Source organism: Muscardinus avellanarius (genome assembly GCF_963383645.1).
Source record: "Muscardinus avellanarius genome assembly, chromosome: X".
Taxonomy (NCBI): domain Eukaryota; kingdom Metazoa; phylum Chordata; class Mammalia; order Rodentia; family Gliridae; genus Muscardinus; species Muscardinus avellanarius.
In genome coordinates this window covers 75,584,264-75,605,258 of record NC_137792.1, presented here as the reverse complement: position 1 = coordinate 75,605,258, position 20,995 = coordinate 75,584,264, and the positions used below count along the sequence as shown (strand labels likewise).

Here is a 20,995-nt window from a genome sequence, read left to right as displayed (position 1 = left end):
GTTCAGGGATCACTTCTTAAAACCAAATGGTGAAGTGCAATTTTGGAGCCCTCCTTCTACCCACCCCAAACTTGAACTCCTTTTTTATATTAGTAGACCATGTCTTATTTTCTTGATATGAAGATAGGCTCCAATCTTCCATTTCTGCTAAGTCGTAAGTGGACAAGCAATAAATGGACAACCAGTGCCATAGTTTTTGCAGTTAAACAGTAAATACTCTCTTTATTCAAAAGAATACATTTTAATAGAATATCATGCACCAGTAAATCAGTACAATGAGAAGTATAACTTTAGGGGTTAGGAACCGCTAATATAGATGTTTCTTTTGGAAACATCTTGCCCCAGGGGTAGCTTGCATCTCCCAAAGTACTCTTCATTCAGTTCAGGTGATTAGAAGTCAGAGGCAGTAGATGGTGCGAACGTTGAGGGTAACCAATTAGAGTTTCAGGTGTCTGAGGGTAAAAGGGAGGAAAGGAAATCTCTTGTAAAGGAGATTATTATATTGGGACTGGCAACTCCACTGAGATTCCCTGAGAGGTTGATGAGGGAGAGTTGTTGGTGGTACCAGGTTCTCCTTCTTGGTTACACTCTTCAAGGACCATGGTTTGATCTCTCCCCTCAGTGTCTGAGCCCCTGTAGAGAGAAAAAAAGACATGTGTAAGGGAGGATCCAGAAATTTGACCTCAAAAAAGTTGAGAGTTGGCAGGGGATAACACAAAGCATAGAGGAATATTTGAACCATTGTTTGTCCAGCTGCACTCAATGTCCAGAAGGAGACTGAGATGAGCATTTACCTGGTTCGAAGTCGAGGCCACTTCTTCCACTCTATGGCCAGCACCACCCCCAAGGCTACCACAACCACCACAATCAGGCTACTTCTCACGATGTTACCTACAGTGCACTCCTGAGCAACAGGCCCTGTAATACAGAAAAGAGGAGAATAAACAGCTATGGAGGTGAGCAACTGTATATTCCCCTTCCTCTCATGTTGCTCCTTACTCTTCCAGAATCACGAGAGAGCCACAGATGGATTGCAGAAAGTATGGTCAGAGGCCAGCAGCCTTACTTTCTTAAGGGGAGGGGGGAGGTGCTTGAAAGAATCCTGCTCTCTATCTTTAAGTGAACCTGAGGTCCAACCTTCCCAGATCCTCCTCTCTTCAGATCTGTGCTGTCTCTATGGAAGCTGTCCCTGGGATCCCAGATGTGCCATGCCAATACCCCTAGTGGAGGAATTATACTCTTACCTGCAGCCCCCATGAGTTCCAGAGGGTCGCTAGATTCTGACCAGATATCAGGGTAGGCCTGGAGGCGGTAGCTACAGCTATAGTTACCAATGCCTTTTCCTTCTTCATTGTTGATGACAAAGTCTCCATCCTCTGAGAACTGCTGAGGTGCCTCTTCTCCCTCATGTTCTAGAACAAATTCAACACCTGGCAGGGGCCCTCGGCATTGCAGAGTGATGTCTTTCCCTAGCTTGAACATGGTGCTAGGCCAGGCTGATAGAGAGGGTTTTGGGGGCTTATCTGAAACCAAAAAGAATACAAAGTTAAATAAAAGTAGTCCCAACCCCAGCTTTTTGTTCTGTTACTAGAAACTGCTAAAAGCTATACTAAATGCTTAATAAAGTCTTCAGGAATTTACCAGTCACCCAGATCTCCAGGGAGTCACTGTGATTTGAAGCTGCAAGGGGAGCAGAGTCCACATAGTAAACACAGCTATAGATTCCAGAATCTTCACTTCTCACCACTGGCATCCAGAAGTCAGCCTTGTACCCGCTTGGTCTCTGTTGTTCTAAGGGCTCTCGGTTACCCTCCTTCAACAGGACAAATGTTGAGTCTGGCAGCTCTCCTTGACACTGAAGAGTCATATTTTCTCCTGGAGCCACCATGGGACCAGGCTGGGCTAATAGGCTGGGTTTGGGGAGTAAGCCTGAAAGAAATGAACTCCTAGTCAGAGATAAGAGACCCATTTCCAGGGCATCAGCTCTGGAGTCTCTGTTTAATAAGGAGAAAATACTGTAGCTTGCTTGCCTTGAGCTTCCTGAAAATTATCTTCCAAGGGTCAGTCTATCCTCTTTCCTACATTACCATGCCCACTACAAAGCCCCAGCTCTTACCTGTGACTATGAGTTCCAGTGCATTGCTAGGTTGTATCTTGATGGAGCTGGACCAGTCAGGGTGGTAGCAGCAGCTGTAACGCCCAATGCTAGTGCCAGATATATTTGTCATGGGAAATACACCATCATTACTGGTAGATCCCCAGAGCTGCATTGAGGTGGCATCTCCTTCTTTGTGCAGAATGTACCCTACTCCACGGACTGGCCCTTGACACCAGAGAGTAATATTCTGCCCCATGGAGACCACAGAACTGGGCTCAGCAAACAGCCATGGTTTGGGGAACATTTCTAGAAAGAGAAAAAAAGATGGAGAGTGGTGAATATGGCAATGTGTAACTCTCTGAATTAACCCTTTTTCTATTTCCTGGATATGATTTTTTCCCTCCATGTCTTAGCTGAGCCTTCAGGAGGGATTACCCTCCTTAATTCATGTCCCAATCAATTGCCTATGACTCAGTCCCCTATCTTGTTTGTCCTTACCAGTCACCCAGATTGTAAGGGGCAGGCTGAGATATGAGCCCCTGTTTGACATGGTTGTCTCGTAGTAAATACAGCTGTAGTTCCCAGAATCTTCTGTTCTGACAGCGTGGAGGATAAAGTCAGCTGAGTCTCCTGAGGCACTCTGGAACTTTATGGGAGTCTGGGTTCCCTCCTGTAAGAGGGCAAACCTCATACCCTGGAAAATCCCCTGGCAGCGCAAGGTTATATTCTTCCCAGGAAGTACCACTGGACCCGGTTGTGCCAGGAGAGTGGGCTTGGGGTAGAATTCTGAAATTAAAGAGATAACACCATGAGAGAGGTCCACCCATTTGTGTTCTGCAAATATCTTTCATACTGTTATTGTAAGAAACAATATATTTATTGTAGGAAATTATAAAATACAGTAAAAAAATTCAGAAACCAGTTTCACCAACTCAAAGATAATTATTTAACATATTTTCTATTATTTTTTTCTGTAAATGACCAGTTCTATGAAGTTATAACTCTTTAGATAACTGTCATCCTGTTGTATTCACAGATAGGTAGTTTGATATTTTTCATTTAATTTTATATTCTACATATTTTCTATGATATTTGGGAGCCTTTGAAAACAACCATTTGTAATGGCTGCATAACATGCAAATGACACTTCAAGGTCTTCTCCTGTCCTCTGAAGGCCATCCATCCCACCAATCTCTGACAATCTAGCAAAAGAAAAAGTGAACACTGAGCCCAATGCTCAAGGCCAAGCCACAAAGATTTCAGAAATAGGGCAAGTCGAGCTAGGCTTTTGGTTCTAACATTTCATCTCACTTCTTTCCTCAGAAGCAAATGACTTGCCTCCCTTCTCTCCTTTGTCTCCCTCTCTCTTCTTTCTCTAATAATAATATGAGTAACTATCCTACTTGAACTTGCCACCATGTGTCAGGCACTGTTCTAAGCACTTTTGCAGTGTCTCGCAGAAGAAACATTTCTTCCTCTCCCCACAACAGCCCTGCTGTTGCAAGGTTGGCACCACCTCCTCCAGGATTTCTCTCTTCCTGACCTGTCACCACGAGTTCCACAGGGTTGCTGGGTTCAGACCAGATAGAAAAGTCATAATAGCGGCAGCTGTAGTTTCCTCCATCACCAGTGCCCACCGAGATGATCAGAAAGTGAGCTTCACTGGCCCCCGGATTAGTCCAAGAGCGGTCACTGGATGCTATTTCGCTGCCATCTTTGTAAAGAATAAAGTTCATGTGCTGGTGGGGGGTGGAGCAGTTGAAAGTCACTCGGGTTCCAGGGATGACCACAGGGCTGGCCCGTGTCTTAAAGAATGGCTTGGGGTACATTTCTAGAAGGAAAACATACACGTGCATACACACAACACAAAACCAAAGTCAGGGGGGGAAAGCAAGCAAGAAAATAATGATTCTAGGAAACTGCTGGGCCTTCTACAGTGCTTATTTTTCAGAATTGGGGATTGAAACCAGGGGCTTTGTAACTGCAAGCTAAATCTCCAGCCATTCTTTTATTTTCCTCTTGAAAATGGGACTCACTAAGTTGCTGAGGGCCTCATTAAGTTGCTGAGGCTGGCCTTGAACCTGCAATCCTCCTGTCTTGGCCTCCAAGTCCTGTGATACAGGAGTACACCACAATGCCCTGCACAATTAAAATTCTCACACACAGGGACTCAATACCCATGTCCTTCATTGCCTGTAAATGAGTCCTCATGATCACTGTGGCAAACAATCAAAGTTCATGAAAAAGGTGACCTTTCACTGGAGCTTTGTTAATTCACTGAGGCTCAGTTTGCCCATTTGAATGAAAGGAGGAATGGTACCTGCTTTACCTCCCCTGAAGAATTGCTGTATAGTTAAATGAGAGAATTGATGGGTAAATAATTAGAAAAATTAAATCACCCTCCACAAACCCAAGCTATTAATAACAATTATGGCTATTAATATCATGCAGCCAGAGGCCCTGGCACTCCCAGTGCCACGCCTGCCTGGCTCTAAGATTGGATACAGGCTCTAGAACCAGCAGCAAAGTTAGCCCTGGGGAAAGGAGTGTCTGACCGGGCTTAGTTTTTAGTTTCTCCTCCTTCCTCACAACACTCTTTTCAGCTTTACCTTTAATGACAACCTCCAGGGGCTCACTGGGCTGAGACCACTTGAAGGGGCGCTTTTCAGTGTGTGTGCGGCAGCTGTAATTGCCTTGGTCTTTATCCTCCATTCTTTGAATTGTAAAGAAGGCTTCTCTACCAATGGCGCCAAGTTGCTGGACAGGTTCCTGCTCCCCTTCCTTATACAGAGCAAACCCCATGCCTGCCAGCCATCCTTTGCACCGGATCTGCAGTTGTTGTCCCCGGATTGGGGGAGAAGCAGAAATGACAGGTTTGGGGAGAATGTCTGGAAAAGAAGGGGTGGAAGAGGAGTCAGAAGTTTGGAGATGTCCAGAGGGAACACTCAGAGTCACTGTATCAGCAAAACAGAAATTTATCCTGGGCCAGCCATTCGCCTCCTGTCAGTCTCCTCTCATTCTCCCTTCACCCCTCCCCCAGCCCAGTGCCTGTTCTCTTTCCCTCTATAGTACTGGGGGCCCAGGAGCGCTGGGGGTCACTTCAGAGGGACCCTCTGCCTTTACTTACCTGTCCCCACCAGCTCCAGAGCTTCGCTGGGCTCCGACACAGCCATCTCCTCCCATGAATGGCAGTGGTAACTCCCGATGTGGATCTGGGTCAGGGCACCAAGGGGGAAGGCAGCCCGGACCTGCTCTGAGGCCGGCCGAGTAGCTATCCACCCGGTGCCGTCCTTCAGCAGCACAAATTCCTTAGTTGAGCCAGAAGGGCTTCTGCACCACAGGGTTAAGTTCCTCCAGGGAGCCAGAGGGAAGTTTGTCTCTGCCCACAGCTCAGGCTTAGGAGTTGGCATGATTATTTCTAGAAACAGCAGAGTTAATAAAGCCATCCTCTCTCCTCTTTTCCCTACTCTCCTTGCCCTTGAACCCCCTACCCAGATCACAATGCCCACTTACCCTTTCTACCCAGTTCCCAACTCTTTCCGTCTTTCCCTTCTCAGGTGCAAGGGAAGGGGAAAGAAGAGGTTTCAGCTGAGCCTCAGAAAAGTGCAGAAGCAGAGCGACATTGTAGGCAGAATGGCAGAGTTGGAGGCTGAATTTTGCCAGCAGCTTTAGCAAGTACCCCTTCTTGGCTGTCCTTCCCTCCCAACAAGTCACTCTCTGGCCACTGACACTGACACTCTGTAGTTATTTCAGATCTCCAGAGAGGAATGTCCCAGTCTGGAGCAGGGGAAAACTCACCAGTCTCTTCTGTCAATACCCCACTGCATAGTCCTGCAATAGAAACTGTTTTCAGGGCTCTGTTGCCCTCCACGGAACTTCTTCCTGGCCTCCTACCCAGACCCCTTCCCCACCCCCTTGTACTCACCACAGCAGAGAAGGGCTGTGACTATGAACAGCATAGTGACGCCTTGAGCTGTTCCCAGCAACCAGGCTTCTCTAGCGAGACCAGAAAAGAGATGAGAGGAGTTGCTGGGATTACAGGGAGGGCGGAGAGAAGGGGGCGGCAATTTATGTCATTGGCTCACTCTCTACCCAATGGGGATTGGATATGGCCAGGATAATGGGATGTGATCTTTTCTGCCATCGGTGGCCTTTATATTTGAGGACCTAACCACCTTAAAACTCCTTGCTCTTTCATGACCTGTGTCCCCGCCCCTCACTCCTCCCCAGCCTATATCATATATCAGCTCCCCATGTTTCCTGATTGGGCTGTTGCTGGAATTGAGATGTCAGATGGGAAACTGCTTTTGTTTGTTCTAGTTTTCAGAACCCCTGGAGCTCAGCTTGAGTGACTGGCAGCTCTGGGTGGTGGGTGTTGTGGGGGGAGGGAGAAATCTTGAGTATTTCTCACTCATCAAGTTTAACTTTGGAAGCAGTTGTTATTATGGCAGTATTGGTCCTCAGACCGACCTGCCTCACCTGCCTTTGTTATGGAAGGGTTGCCTAGGCAGCCGTGATGAATTACTGGAAGACTGTCATTGCTGAGCTAAGCTTGTCAGAGAGTGGTGCCCCCCTCCCCCAAGCCAGATAATCACTGCAAATATGCAGCAGCCTTGAGCTTGGGCGCAGGGCCTGTTGAATTAGATGATATGCAGCCAAAATCTACTTGACAATTTTTACTTAGCAAACACTGTTGGCTTCCACCCCCTTACTTGTGAGGAGATTATATGCCTTTTGAGCTGCTTTCTATGAAATCTGACTTCTGATCTCATTCTTTGATGCAATGGTTCTGGGCTGGAGTGGCACACACGCTGCTACATTTTTCTAACCCCTGGCCTAGAGGTCATAGTAATGTGTGTGAGACACAGGACAGAAGCTCGGAAGAACTAGAACTTGAACTCCACTGAAGCCTTCTGAAAACTGAAAGGTGGTGATTTGTGCAGATGCCTCAGGTGGCTGTTGTGTCGTTACCCAAGCACTCTATATCTCTGTTACCAGGGGAAAACACAGACACACATAATCATAGTCATCACCCATTGTGTATTGAATACTCCCAGGTGCACAAAGGGCTGTGATCTCAGTGGCAGATGGGTACAGCTAGAAGCAGGGACTCAGGGAAATGGGCAAAGCATTTGGGAGGTGAGGCCACCACCAGTTTAGGAGCTGTCACTTCTCATTCTCAAGTGGAGTGGCCCAAAACAAGCCAAGGGATCAAGGAGGGAGGTGGATGGCCCAGAAGATGCTGAAGGATCAAAGTAAATGATAGGAGAACCTATATGACCGGCTATTTTTGGGTCTGACTCCCCTAGCTCCATCCATTGGCTCATAAGATGCTCAGCCAGATCAAAATTATACTCCTAAGATGCCCTCCACAGGTGGTTGGAGGCCATAATGACAGAGAGACTGATTTCTAAGGCAACTAGAATGGGCCACAATCATCTTGAGCCCTTAAGAGTTAGGGGGAGGGGAAAAGTTGGGAGGAAAGTTGGATAACCACCTGAGAGAGAGTGTGGGTTCTTATAATGGAAAAAGTTCAGACTGAGTTAACTCAGGTACACAGGCATCATGCAGGAGGGGTGGTATGATTTGGGGGCAACTTTTAGGAGGGGTAGGTCAGCAATTGCAGTTCTCCAGCCTCTGAGAATTGTGAATTTCTACACCCTGTGGCTTGGGTGATGAACCCCTCTGTACGGCAAAAGAATCATCTGGGGTGAGAATGTCTTGTCTCTTGAGCCTCAAAGGTAGAGGGGGATGGAACTTGGGGGTGCCCTTTTGGCTCATTTCAACTGTAACACAACCAACTTCTGAGACTGGGAGAACCTGGTCTCAGGGTGGAAAACGGGGGGATGGGACAAGACAATTACCTGATTCTGAGCCTCCGACACTTCCACCTTATCCACAGCACTACCAGTAACAAGGCAGCGAGCTGAACGATTAGGGACAACCTGATCGCTTCATTCAGAACATAATTCCAGGTGAGAAAACCTGTGGCCAGAGAAGACCAGAATCAGGGATAGGGGGATGATGGAGGCAGAGCAACATGAAAATATTCACAGTGGAGAGGGAGCTCGTCATCAAGCGTGCTCCTATTGAAGAGGCGAGATAGAAGTGGCCTTTCTTTTCAAGGAGAAGGGGAGCCCTCAAAGTATCCTGATGGCTATTTTCATTAGACTGTTTATTTATTTATTTATTTATTTATTTATTTATTTATTTATTTATTTATTTTCATGGTACCAGGGATGGAACACAGGGACATTCTACCTCTGATCTACACCACCAGCCCTATTTTTTATTTTTATTTTGAAACAGGGTCTCACTGAGTTGCAAAGAGCCTCACTGAGTAGCTGAGGCTGGCCTCAAACGGTGATCCTTCTGTCTCAGCCTCCCAAATGTTGGGATTACAAGCGTGCACCACCACGCCTGGCTCAATTGACTGTTAGACCACTCCAGGGAAAAGGTGCCCCCATCTATGAAGCCTGATTTCCAAGTCCCTTACTTTCCTTCTCACACCTTTCTTGGGGCACTGCTCTGGGGTGCCAGAAGTCTGGAGGGACATTTCTAGGAAGAGTGACCCTCTCACCTGCCGGTCCCATCAGCTTCAGAGGCTCACTGCGGTGTGACCAGATGTTAGGGTGTGCCTCTATACGATAGCTGCAACTGTAGGTCCCTATGCCTTTTCCTTCAACATTGGTGATGATGAAGTTGCCATCTACTGAGAATTTTTGGAATGTTGCTCTTTCTTCCCATTCCAGAGAAAATTCAAGCACTGGATGAGACACTCGGCACTGGAGGGTGATGGCCTTGCCTAGCTTGAATACAGTGCTTGGCCAAGCTGACAAGGAAGGTTTGGGGGGCTGATCTGAAACCAATCCAGAGACAAGAGTTAGATGCAACCTCAGACCACATACCTTCTCTCTCACCAAATGCTTCTGAGCCCTTTATTTCATCTTCTCTCCCTCTCCACTTCTACTTCATTAGGGCTTCCAAACTTGACCATGCTCACAGACACAAGACCATGTAAAGGGACACAAGTTTGTTCCTATCTATCTATCTATCTATCTATCTATCTATCTATCTATCATCTTCATCATCATCATCATCTATCTATCATCTATCTATCATCTATCTATGTATCATTTATCTATCATCTATCTATCATCAGTCCTGGGGATTGAACCCAGGAGCATTCTACCTCTGAGCTATACCCTCAGCCCTTTTTTATTTTTTGTTTTGAAACAGGGCCTTGCTAAGGTGCTAAGGTTTGCTTAGAATCTGTGATCCTCCTGTCTCAGCCTCCCAAGTACTGGGGGCTACTTCTTAGAATATTGTAATTGTGTTTAAAAACAAATAGGGCAGTGATAAAAAAAAAACAAAAAATTGTTAGCACTTGCCTACAACCACGAGCTCCACTGAGTTGTGTGTTGCCATCCTAATTGAGGTCTTCCAGGTGAGAAGATAGTGGCAGCTATAGATGCCAGCATCACTGTAGGCCACATTGTTGAGGATAAATGATTTGTTGTTACTGATGCTGGTGGCATCCAAAAATTGAATTGGTTTGTCTTCTCCTTTCTTATAAAGTGCAAACCCCACTCCATCCACTGGTCCACGGCAATGCAGGCTCACATTCTGACCCCTTTGGATCACAGGACTGGGCTGGGCAAGTAGCCAGGTCTTGGGAAAAGTATCTAGGATGAGACCCGAAATAAAGACATGGTCTGCTTTTCAACTTCCTGATACTTAGAGTTCTTTTTCTCAAGTCTACCCTTGTCAAATCCCTGCCTAAGCCCAGATTTGTCTATGAATTGCACTCCTTGCTCCACTGTTGGCCCTGAGTGCATGATTAGCTTCTCTAGGAGTTCTAGAGGGAGTTTTATATCCTTATCCCCTAACAGAGGTTCCATAGCATACCCCTCTCTTACCAGTTACCCATATTTTCAGGACATCACTAAGGAGAGAGCCCCTATATGAGCCATCATAATAAAAACAGAGGTAATGCCCAGTGTCGTGGATCTTCAGAGAACGGAAGAGGAAGTATGCCTCATTTTTTATTGGCTTCTTATGGTAAAAGGACTCCTCCAAGTCTTCAAGCTTCATTAAGGCAAAGGTCATTCCATAGATTGGCCCTTGGCACCTGAGATTCAGGCTTTCTCCAGGTGCCATGATGGGCCCAGGATAGGCTGTCAAAGTTGGTTTGGGGTAGAGTCCTAGAAAGTGAAGAGACCTCGAAGTTAGAGGTAGGATGATGCCTTATTATTCTTTTACATTCCTAATTTATTTGGACAAGATGTAGTAGCTGAAGTTTGCCTTTTCCTCTCTCTCCCTTTCTTGAGTTTCTGCTTCCTCTAGGATGTAACAAAGGGGGTAGGTTCATGTATGCCCCTCACTTGCCAGAACCTACCTGCTCCACTGATCTCTAATTATGTGTATGTATGTGTCTCAGTAGAATAGCTACATGCAAATTCCCTTTATCTTCAGGTGCCTGAAGTGAAAAATGTTGTTATTCCAACCATCTGCAGAAGTGAACCTTTGAAAATGACTTCGGTTCCATCTTTTAAGAGCATGAATGTTACTACCATATTAAGGAAATCTTTTGAACACATTAAGCTCACTTAAGTTCTGACTTTCACCAAGAAGCTGGAGGAAGCCAATAAAGACTTAAGTTCTGACTTTCACCAAGAAGCTGGAGGAAGCCAATAAAGAGGATTTGGTTAAGACATCTGCAGCCCAGTGAAATCTCTACTAATGATACCCTATCCTCATTTCTGTGGGTCATTCTTTCATGCGACTGTAGGAAAAATATGAGGTCAGATTTCACCCCATGCCATTCCATACCCCACACCCAATTACAGGTAACCCCCCACCCTCCACTGTGAAAGGATCAGCTCCATCATACACTCATGAAGCATTTAGGAAGTGTCAGGTATCAGATAGATATAGGGGTACTAAGAGTAAAGAACACAGTCCCATCCTGAAAAAAGCTCACAGACTAGTGGGGATCCTAGTGGGGGATACTGTTGAGCAGGTATCAGCAGAAGTGTGTGTTGGTGGAATCTATGCCAGAAAGGTATGTGCACAACAAATCCATATACACAGTTCAAATAGGCAGTCTTTTTTTCTTTGTCCCTCAATAAAAAGCTATATTATTAAAATTAATATCTACCATTTATTGAGAACTTATATGCCAGGCACTGTACAAATTATATTTAGGTAAATCCTCACAACAACCCTGTGAGGTAGGCATTATTCTTATACCAACTTTGCAGATTAGGAAACTGAGGCATAGAGAGGCATTATACAATAGGTCAGATAAAGATGTTATCTCATTTTAGAGTGGAGGAAACCAAACCACAGAGAAGCAAAGTGACTTGCTCAAGACCACACAGGGAGGCACTGTTAGAGGTGAAACCAGAAACGAGGATTACTACTTCTAAATCTAGGGCACTTTTATATAGCAATATATGTTTTTTCCCCAAATCTATTTAACTTGATGGAGGAATTAAAACAAATATGGCCAATTACATCTAGAAACATCCAGATCAAGGGGTGCAGGAGTTTGGACTGGAATATATGTCTGGCATTTGGACATTTTGGGAGCCTTTGGCTGTGTTTAGAACTTTATGCTACCTTAGTGATTCTATTAATGTAAGACCAGAGTAATTTATGAAGCCATTTCTAAAGTGAAAATTGTCACTTTCTTTGATCTTTGTTTTGTTTTTAATCACCAACACTAGCAATCTGTTCCATATCACACATTTCTATACCACACACAAATGAATGCACACTTGAAAATTGAAAAAAAATCTCTTTATAAGATTGCAGTTGCAGTGCCTGGCACATATTAGGTGCTCAATAAATACTGATGATTAATGAATGCATGATATTTAACAAGTAGAGAACAACAAAGGTATGATGAGCTGAAGTTGCTGGAGTGTTGCCTCGGCTCACTTGCCAGCCAAAAGTTTGGTTCCCATACAGTTGCCTTGCGAGCATGTGTGATTCTAATTTGTGTCTCAGTAAAATGTCAAATGGCTCTACCTCATGGACCTTTCAGGGTATAGGAACTGGTTAAAGAAAGCAAAATCAGAAACCCTGGCTCAACCAGCCATGATCCCAGGGATAACAATTGTCAGATGCCAGCAGCCATGGCCACACCCACCTGCTACAACCAGCTTCAGGGGGTTGCTGGGCTCTGACCACAGGGTAGGGAGCATCTGGATGTGAGTGCGGCAGATGTAAACCCCTTCATTCTCAGGTGTCATGTTGTCAATGGAGAATTTGGCCATTGTCCCGGTTGGGACTTGGTAATCCACAGGCTCTGCATACCCCTCTTTAAAAAGCATAAATACCAAATCCTGCAGCCAGCCATGGCAGAGGATATTAACATTACATCCGGGAAGAGGGGGAGTCTCAGCCTGAATCCAGAAGATGGGTTTGGGCAGCTGACCTGGAAGAAAAGAATGATCTGGAATTAGTCTTGCCCTGGAAGCAGCATTTGAGATTTCTGTTTTAAATGAGGCTTCCCTGCATGATTCTTATTTGGCATCCCCCAACACATACTTCCAGAGTTTAGATCCTCTCTGTACATTACCTAATACATAGTAGGCACTAATTTCACTAATTTACTAACTGTGGAATGCATACTTGCTTGTACTGGAGATGAATGAATGAATGAATGAATGAATGAATGAATGAATGAAGTGAACCCTTCCTTGGAAACCCCAGGAGCTAGGAATTATTCTTGAGTATCTCTATATTTTACCTGGTGCCTCCAGCTCTAGAATTTTACTGGGTTTTGACCAGCCCGGTTCCTTCCAGTAGCAACACCTGTAAAGACCTGTATTCAACTTGGTAAGGGCCCCCAAGAAGAATGAAACTTGGAAGGTCTTGTAGGAAGGGCGGATCCAGGTCATCTGTGTCTTATCCTTCAGCAGCAGGAACTTGCTTGATATTTGGGAGGGGCTTCTGCACCAAAGCGTGATGTTCTCCCAAGGGGCATGGGGGTAGTTGGACTCTATCCACAGCTCCGGCTGAGATTCCATCACTGTCATTCCCAAAAATGTGAAATCACAAAGATATGAGCAGTCCAGCCCTCTCCCTCCTGTAAAATATCCTATAGGGTTCCTAAAAATCACCCCAACCCGTATCACTCCTTTCACCCTTCCCTGAGTATAGGAGTGTCTGCTCATGTGGGGTATAAGTCAGGGACCCCAGACTTGTTGAAGGGGTTACAATGACTTGGTAACTAAAGTGCAAGTATACTGTCTTTCTTTCAGCTCTTCATTTTTCTACTGAAAACTGAGTCACAAAAGCTCTGGTTCCCTAGCAGCTCAATTGTATTCTTTGATATCAAGACAGTTACAGTCAGGGCCATTCAGGCAGACCAGTGCCTTGGGTCATTCAGGAAGGAAGTTCCTCGAGGGGGTGGGATTCACTTACCTATGGATGGAGAGCCCAGACTCAGCCCTGAAAAGAGAGATTCTGGTGAAGGAGGGCCCCCTCGTCTCCACCCTGCCCTACAATTCTCCTGTCCCTCCCCAAGGTATATGCACATAGAGGAAGTCATGACAGAGTCACTTGTCCCTCAACCCATTTGTTGTACTCACGAATGCAAAAGAGCAAGACAGTGAATGACCGCAGCATGACGGCCCCTCCCCTGGTCTGCCCAGGATCGCAGGTCTCTGGTGCTGGATATGCACCCCACGTATTGAAGGTTTTTGACCCTCAGAAGGTGGTGGAATCTAAAAGAAGAACTGTTGTTACTCAGGGGACTTGCCCTGCTTCTTAAGGTTTAGTGTAGTTTGCTTAAGTGCATCTGACACCCTGCATTCTACTTTTTCAGCCAAGCCAAACCACTTGCTCTTCCATCTCCTTGTCCCCTTTCCTCACTTCCCCATGCCTGAACCATAGGTCTTTGTTGGTATCTAGGATGTCACTTTTGTTGAAATATCTATTTGTCCTTGGGATCTCAGAAACTCCAAAGGTGAACTGATATAGGCTGGCAGAAACCCCATGGGATAGGGGATATGGCAGAGGTGTGTCACCTTTCCAAAGCCTTTGCATGGGTGTGCATACACACACAAACACATATACACACATGTACCCCAAGTCCTCCAAAAACTTAGCAAAGGAGGTATTCCTGTTATTCCCATTTTGTGGATGAGGAAAATGAAGCTTGGAGAGGATATGAAATTTGCCCTATATCAAAAAACACTAAATATTCAAGCTGAAATTCAAGTCCATGTTTAGCTCCAAGGCCTATGCTTTAAAACTACTGTTTCAGCTTCCAAAGGCAGCCCTTGTCCTCCTCCTCAGCCTCCCACAGCTGTCTCAGCCATGAAAACTTTCCTTTCTATGAAATGTCTCAGATTTGGTATTACTCTTCATCTTGTCTCTTACCCCCAAAACTTCAGTACTCCCAACTCAAATAGGTGCTGGCCAGTCAAGCTGCTTATACTTAATTAATACAAGGTGTAAATGATTCATTGGTGCCTATTACCTCTAAGCAGTTTTGGTCATTGTCACTAAGGGAAATAGAATTGTTGGAAATTTTATGAAATATAGCAGCAACAATGTCTGCGTTCAGGGAGGCCTCTTGATTTTTCCAAAAGTCACTAGTCACTATCAACCACAGGCCTTGCATGTGTGTGTATATATATATATATATATATATATATATATATATATATATATATATATATGATTAATGTCTGATTTTTGTACCCCCTCCAGTAAACTTTCCTCAAGGCAGATGTATCTTTACCCTACAAACTCGAGCTATTTCTCCTCTGCTAAGTCTCTATTCAGAGCCTCAAACTTTGTCCTGTACTAATATGAGCAGGTTGAAGGGGCAAGGGGGGAGGATTCATTTTTTAAAACATCTAGGCTATAGAGAACAGGTGGACAGAGTTCTACTTTTCATTTCTCACTCAGTATTGAAGACTGCCTCATTCATCCTCTCTAAACTTTCCTTATCAGCTAAAAGGGGGAATAATATCTATTTACTTTGTTGTGATGTTTCACATTATGTGAAAAGATGGTTGTTTCTTTTGCTTTTCCAAGGGGAGATCCAAATGGCTTAAGGCCCTGAGATGTTTCTGCCATCTCAATTCCTGCAACCCCTTCTTCCCACCTCTCTAAGGGTCCTGCCAAGGCTTGGATGCCACCCTGTTGCTTTGTTCCCCTGAGGCTCCGGGCCAGGATCTTTTGGGAGAAGGCAGGTTCCATTGCCAAGGGAAAGGTACACCCTGGGATCCTACCCAAAAAATGCCATCTGAGGTTCCAGCCTTTCCACATGGACCCCCAAACCAGGGTCGTTGCCTCCTGGGGGCTTTAGTGGAGTCAATAAAACTGGGCTTCTCAGCATAACTGATCATTCTTCAATCACTAAAGAAACAGTACAATTTATATGCAGCCAAAATGATGAATTTTATGCCCAGGGAACATGGCAACAGCACTAAGCTTCGGGTTAATTGGCCACGCCCATTTTGCCCTTTCATCCTACCCCACCCCCATCCCCAACTTGGTCTGTTTAACCATTTTAGCCTCCCCTCCCACTACATTCCAAGCACTTTTCCCCACCCTTAGGCAGTGCTGCAGTGCTTGTGAGGGTGACATATCCAAAATGTCTAATGGATCGCCCCCTGCATAGCTTTGAGGGCTCCAGCAATCAAAACGGTTGGGCTCCGAGTGGCGCCGCAGGGTACCTGCTCCGGTGAGGGTTGGGAGGGAAGACTGAGAAGGAAAAGGGAAGAATTTACAGTGCCCAGAGATTCCCAGTGAGGCAGGGCTGGGATCGGGGAGAGAAGGAGAAAGGCAGGAATGAAGGGGGTTGGGGGACAGGCTGAAGAGCAATTTGATTTGCAGCAATTAATTACAGCAGGAAGACTCTTTCGGGTTTTTGTTTAGGATCGGGTGGCCAGTAATTAATCTTCAGCCACTGGACTATGCGCTCATTTGCAGGTACTTACGGTAGTTGAAGGCCCGCTCGGAGGCTGGAGATTCTCCAGTGAGCTCCTCTAGATGCAGCAAACTGCCCGGCATGAGCAAAGCTGTCTAAGGACAGCCTCTCTGGTTCCGAGCCCCGCCTCCCTCTCGCCCCCTCCTGCCCACGGCCCGCCCCGGCCCCAGCCCCTCCCTCGCTGGGCTGCTTGAGCCTAAGTCCACCAACTCAGCCCTTCACCTGCAGACCTCAGAGGGCCTATGCCCCTCCCAGCTCCTTACCTCTCTCCCTGCAGAGGTTATCTGAGCTGAACTCAGGCCCCTGCCCCCTACTTGTCGCTCAGAGGCTCATTGGGTCACTGTATGCTAGAGGGGAGAGGGCTAGCTAAAATCAGCCAGAGCTGTACATCCTCCTCTCCACCTCCCCAGTGCTTTTAAAGATATCTCAGATAATCCTGTGCTCATTGAACGCCTTGAGCATCCATTAACATCACCCCCACTGTTTAAGTGCCTACTATGTGCTTCCAGTCCATAGTATTTATTTATTTCTATTCTTACAACAATCCTGCAAGATAAGTTGTTCTTCTGTCGACTTGACTTTACAGATTAGGAAACTGAAATTCAGAAAGGGTTAAATAAGTTGGCCAATCTTCAAAGTCCAGCTTGAGCTGGGAGTGGTGACACACACATTTGTCATCCCAGTACTTGGGAGGCTGAGGCAGGAGGATCCGGGTTTGCAGCCACCCTCTGCTATTTTGTGCGGCCCTCTGCACCTTCGTAAGACCCTGTTCCAAAATAAAAAAGAATGAAAAATAGGACTGACTGAGGGGCGGTGTAGCTCTGAAGTAGAATGCATTTGTGTTCAATTCCCAGAACCGCAGGAAAAAAAAGAAAGCACACAGAATTTGAGACCTACAAATTTAGATTTCAGTTCCAGTTCCACATTCAATATTTGTGTGACCTCAATGAAGTGAATTAAATTCTCTGAGTGCTTTTTTCCATCTTTGAAATATGACAGTAGAACCTAATTCACATGATTATACAGGTAAAACTCAGTGGAGAGTAGATCTGTCACATAATAAATACTCAATTAATGATAACTGCTTCTGTTGTACTACTAATAGTACTAACCATTGTAATTAACCTGTAAAGCCTTCCTTGACTAATGTAGAGCAAGCAACCTGAGTTTAAAATATAGACCAATCTTTCACAAATTGTTGACCACAAAGACTTTTAAAAGTGATAATGTATGGCCGGGCATGCTGGTGCACACTTGTAATCTCCTCACTTGGGAGGCAGAGACAGGAGGATCCCGCAGGTTTGACTCCAGCCTCGCTGGCTTAAGAGACCCTGTTTCCAAAAATAAAAATATAAAATAGGTCTGAGAGTGTAGCCCGGAGGTAGAAGGGCTTCCAGGAACCCCAGTACCACACACACACACAAAAGATAATGTATGGATGAGATACTAATCAAAGCTCCTGACTTATAATATGTGATGGGAGTAAAGTATAAGATCCAAAGGACTCACGGGCCAATTGGTAAGAAATATCCACATCAAGGACCAACTGGCTAAGAAATAGCCAATTGTTCTTCTATGCACATGTGAATTTTTTACCTTCATAAAAAATAGCAGATAAAGTGGGGTGTGGTGGTGCCCGCTTGTAATCCCAGCATTTGTGAGGGTGAGACCATAGGATCGCGGACAGCCTCAGCTACTTAGTGAGGCCCTCTGCAACTCAGTGAGACCCTGTTTCAAAATAAAGAATAAAAAATAGGGCAGGAGGTGTAGTTCGGAGGTCAAATGCCCCTGGGTTCCACCCCGAGACCCGCAAAAAAATATAATAATAATAGCAGATAAGCCAGGCGTGGTGGCGCACACGTGTAATCCCCAGACTTGGGAGGTAGAGACAGGAGGATAATGCTGGTTTGAAGCCAGCCTTGCTGGATTAAGAGATTCTGTTTCCATATAAAAATATAAAATAGGTCTGGGAGTGTAGCCTGGAGATAGAAGGTTTTCCAGGAAGCTGAGTACCACCACCAAAAAAAAAAAAAAAAAAAAGCAGATCATTTAGTGACAAGTACATTAACTCAACAACAAACTGTAAAAAATAAAGTCACAGCTCTTTCAATGGGCCAATTGAATATTGTATCTTCATGCACCAGGTGATACCACTTGTGGCTTCCTGGTATTCTCAGCTCCCACATACACTGCATATTATTGTGTAATGATATGATTAGAATAGCCATATGAACATGTGTTTCTCAGCAATTTATTTAACCTCTCCAAGCTTCATTTGCTTATATTAAAACCTCAGAATAGTTGCACTTACTATCATGCAGGTTTTGGGGTAGGATTGAATAAAAACTTCCCTGAAAATGTTAGGAGCTGGGATTCAGCAAGAAGCCATTAATTCAACACATGTTTCTTGGTACTTTCTTTGTGCAGGCATTGTACAGGAGGCTGGCAATTCAGAGAAGACGATGGTTCTTTCTCTTAAAGGATCTGTAGTCTAAGGATAACATATGATGGAAAATGAGTAGGAGGCAGTAAAAGAAGAGCCTTGAAAGTCAGAGAGGGCTGCAATAAGAAAAACCAGTGAGTAGGCCATGACAGTATGAAAAATGCACTAGTTTGTTGTTACCATGTGTCTAAATCAGGACTGCAATAGAATAGAAAGAAGGTAGAGCAAGTGTTTTTGTAATGTGGAGGAAGCAAAATTGGACTAACTTGATATTTGCTTCTAACATAGTAGTGATAATTATTATCTGTCAGAGTGGAATAATCCATGTTGATTTTCAAAACATTTATATAGAAATCACCATGATAGTACCAGAGATTAAGTATTATATAAATCTTAACTCTAATCCCTATAGCAACACCTCCAAGTAGCTTATCATTCTTAGCCCCATTTTACAGAAAAAAATCTGAAACAGAGCCATTAGGCAAATTGCCCAAGGTCCAAACAGTCAGAAAGTGGCAGAGTTAGAATTAAAATGTAGGAAGTTTGTAAATCTTGTCCCGCATTCTGAATGGCTACCCTGTGCTGCCTCAGCATTGGCCAGTTTGGATGATACGACTAAACTAAAAAAAGCAAAGAAAACTCCACAGAGATGTGAAAATGCTTCGTAAATGGGAAAAGCACCAATCAAATGCACTGTTAACAATGTGCAAATTTTTTGGTGGAAGCTTGTGCTCTTAGACCAACAGCCTGAATCTAGAGCCCAGAATCTCCTTATCTGTCTGTAGAAGCCTGAGAAGGTCCTGGAGCTGTGTGGGTGAGTATTCTTACTCTCTCATTTTTCTCTGGGACATTGCAGAGTCTTCAAGGGATGGATTATTCAGGTTTCACTGAAGCCCCTCGTTCAAACTATGTCTGACAATTAAGATGCCAGATCCTCTGTCTGTAGGCTGCCTTAGTAGGTTTTGAACCTTGCAGCCTACAGAAAGAGAAATGATCTCTGGCCAGACTCTCTGAAGAAATGCTGAGTGGCCCAATATTCTAAATCTAGGAGTGTAGGCCAGCGGAATGCTGGGTTGGAACTCTGAAGGAATGAAGGTCTTGACATTGACTTTGCTGGTCTTCCCCCATTAGGAACCCAGCAGGCCTGTGGCTCTCTGACTCTAAGTCTTATACACACACACACACACACACACACACACACACACACACTACTGGCTTTCTCTCCTGATTAATTACTGTAGAGTTAGTTGATATTAAAGAACTCTTTTTTCTTTTTTCAGGGATTATTTGGAGAATTACCAATCTTGTTCCTAATGGCCAGGCCTCCTTTGATTCTGCATTACCTTGATCTGCATTTCCATTGGATCTTCCACCTTCACCACCCACTTCTGAGGTGGTGGAACCAGAAGATATTTCTGAACCATAATCCTTCTTACTTTCAGACTCTGAGCACTAGGGTTGAAAGAAGATTCCTGTCAAAAACGTCATCCCTTACAGATTATGAGATCACAACCAGACACTAGATTTTATTGAGCACACAGTGTATATGTTGGAGTAGGGAGTGTATTAGAGTGTAGAGACTAAACTATTTTTCAAACAGGGTTTCTAAGCTCCAGAACTCTCAGCCTAAAGAGAAGAGAGCAACTCTTTTACAAAGCTGTCCTGGGGAGCATGAAAGTGCATCAGAGTTTTAAGAATTTGGAGCTCAGAGTAAAGAAGGGAAGCAGGAAGTTTAAATTCATTTTACTCTGTCTTATATCATCCTAAATAAGAGATGTACAGGACAAAACTGGCCTCTTTTCAGCGAAATGCTGGAGCTCATCAACTCTGACTCAGGAGAGCCAAATGTATGTATTTCACCTTAACCCAGCATTCAATGGCATCACAGCAGTAGTTTGAAATTGGCCGTGGTCAGAAAGTTTTCACCATGCAATGAACAAATATTACAAACCAGACACCCTCCTTCCCCAGAAAGCCTTTTAGGAAAACATTTACTAGCAAACCACTTTCTTCTGGTTTATGCTTTAGGACAGTGAATTTCACTAGTACACTTTCCAAACTACCCAAGACACCTGATCATTTTAAGACACTGTCAGGAGAATGGAAAGCCCCCACTTTCTGCTCCCTGTCCCCATGTCAAAGTAATGGTAGTCCACCTGAGGTATGTGTTAGATATCTGGAATGCTCTCTATATTCAAAGGTTAATGATGTGTTTTACTGCCATCTCCATTTTCCAGCCAGTCACAGCCACTATGCTTGAGAGAAGAGGGTATAGAGAAGATGAGGGGAGCCCTTAGCTGGGACAAGAGAGTGGTATTGTGGAACAGTGAGGAGTATTAGACTCCAGCAGTGAGACTGAATAGAAAGCTGAGATTTGAAGCAGTAAAAGATAGAACTAAAAGAGAATGCTGAGGCCACTCTACTTAGCTTGGGTTTCAACATATGCTTTGTCAAGCATTTCAGTGATGAAGAGGGCAGTCTGGGCATTAAAAGACTC

At 44.7% G+C, this 20,995-nt stretch overlaps 1 protein-coding gene across 1 annotated transcript; it reads right to left on the bottom strand.

Moving 5' to 3' along the window:
• Nucleotides 1-497: 497 nt before the first annotated feature.
• IGSF1 (immunoglobulin superfamily member 1) lies at nucleotides 498-19,922 on the bottom strand (the record flags this gene model as incomplete). Its single annotated transcript, XM_080718940.1, is given in 21 exon segments — nucleotides 498-633; nucleotides 795-918; nucleotides 1,245-1,523; nucleotides 1,642-1,929; nucleotides 2,117-2,404; nucleotides 2,597-2,884; nucleotides 3,642-3,929; nucleotides 4,708-4,986; nucleotides 5,226-5,516; nucleotides 5,897-5,929; nucleotides 6,024-6,094; nucleotides 7,963-8,083; nucleotides 8,679-8,957; nucleotides 9,490-9,783; nucleotides 10,018-10,302; nucleotides 12,255-12,542; nucleotides 12,858-13,139; nucleotides 13,702-13,743; nucleotides 13,746-13,836; nucleotides 15,677-15,829; nucleotides 19,842-19,922. Coding segments are annotated over 21 exon segments (4,281 nt in total).
• Nucleotides 19,923-20,995: the final 1,073 nt, after the last annotated feature.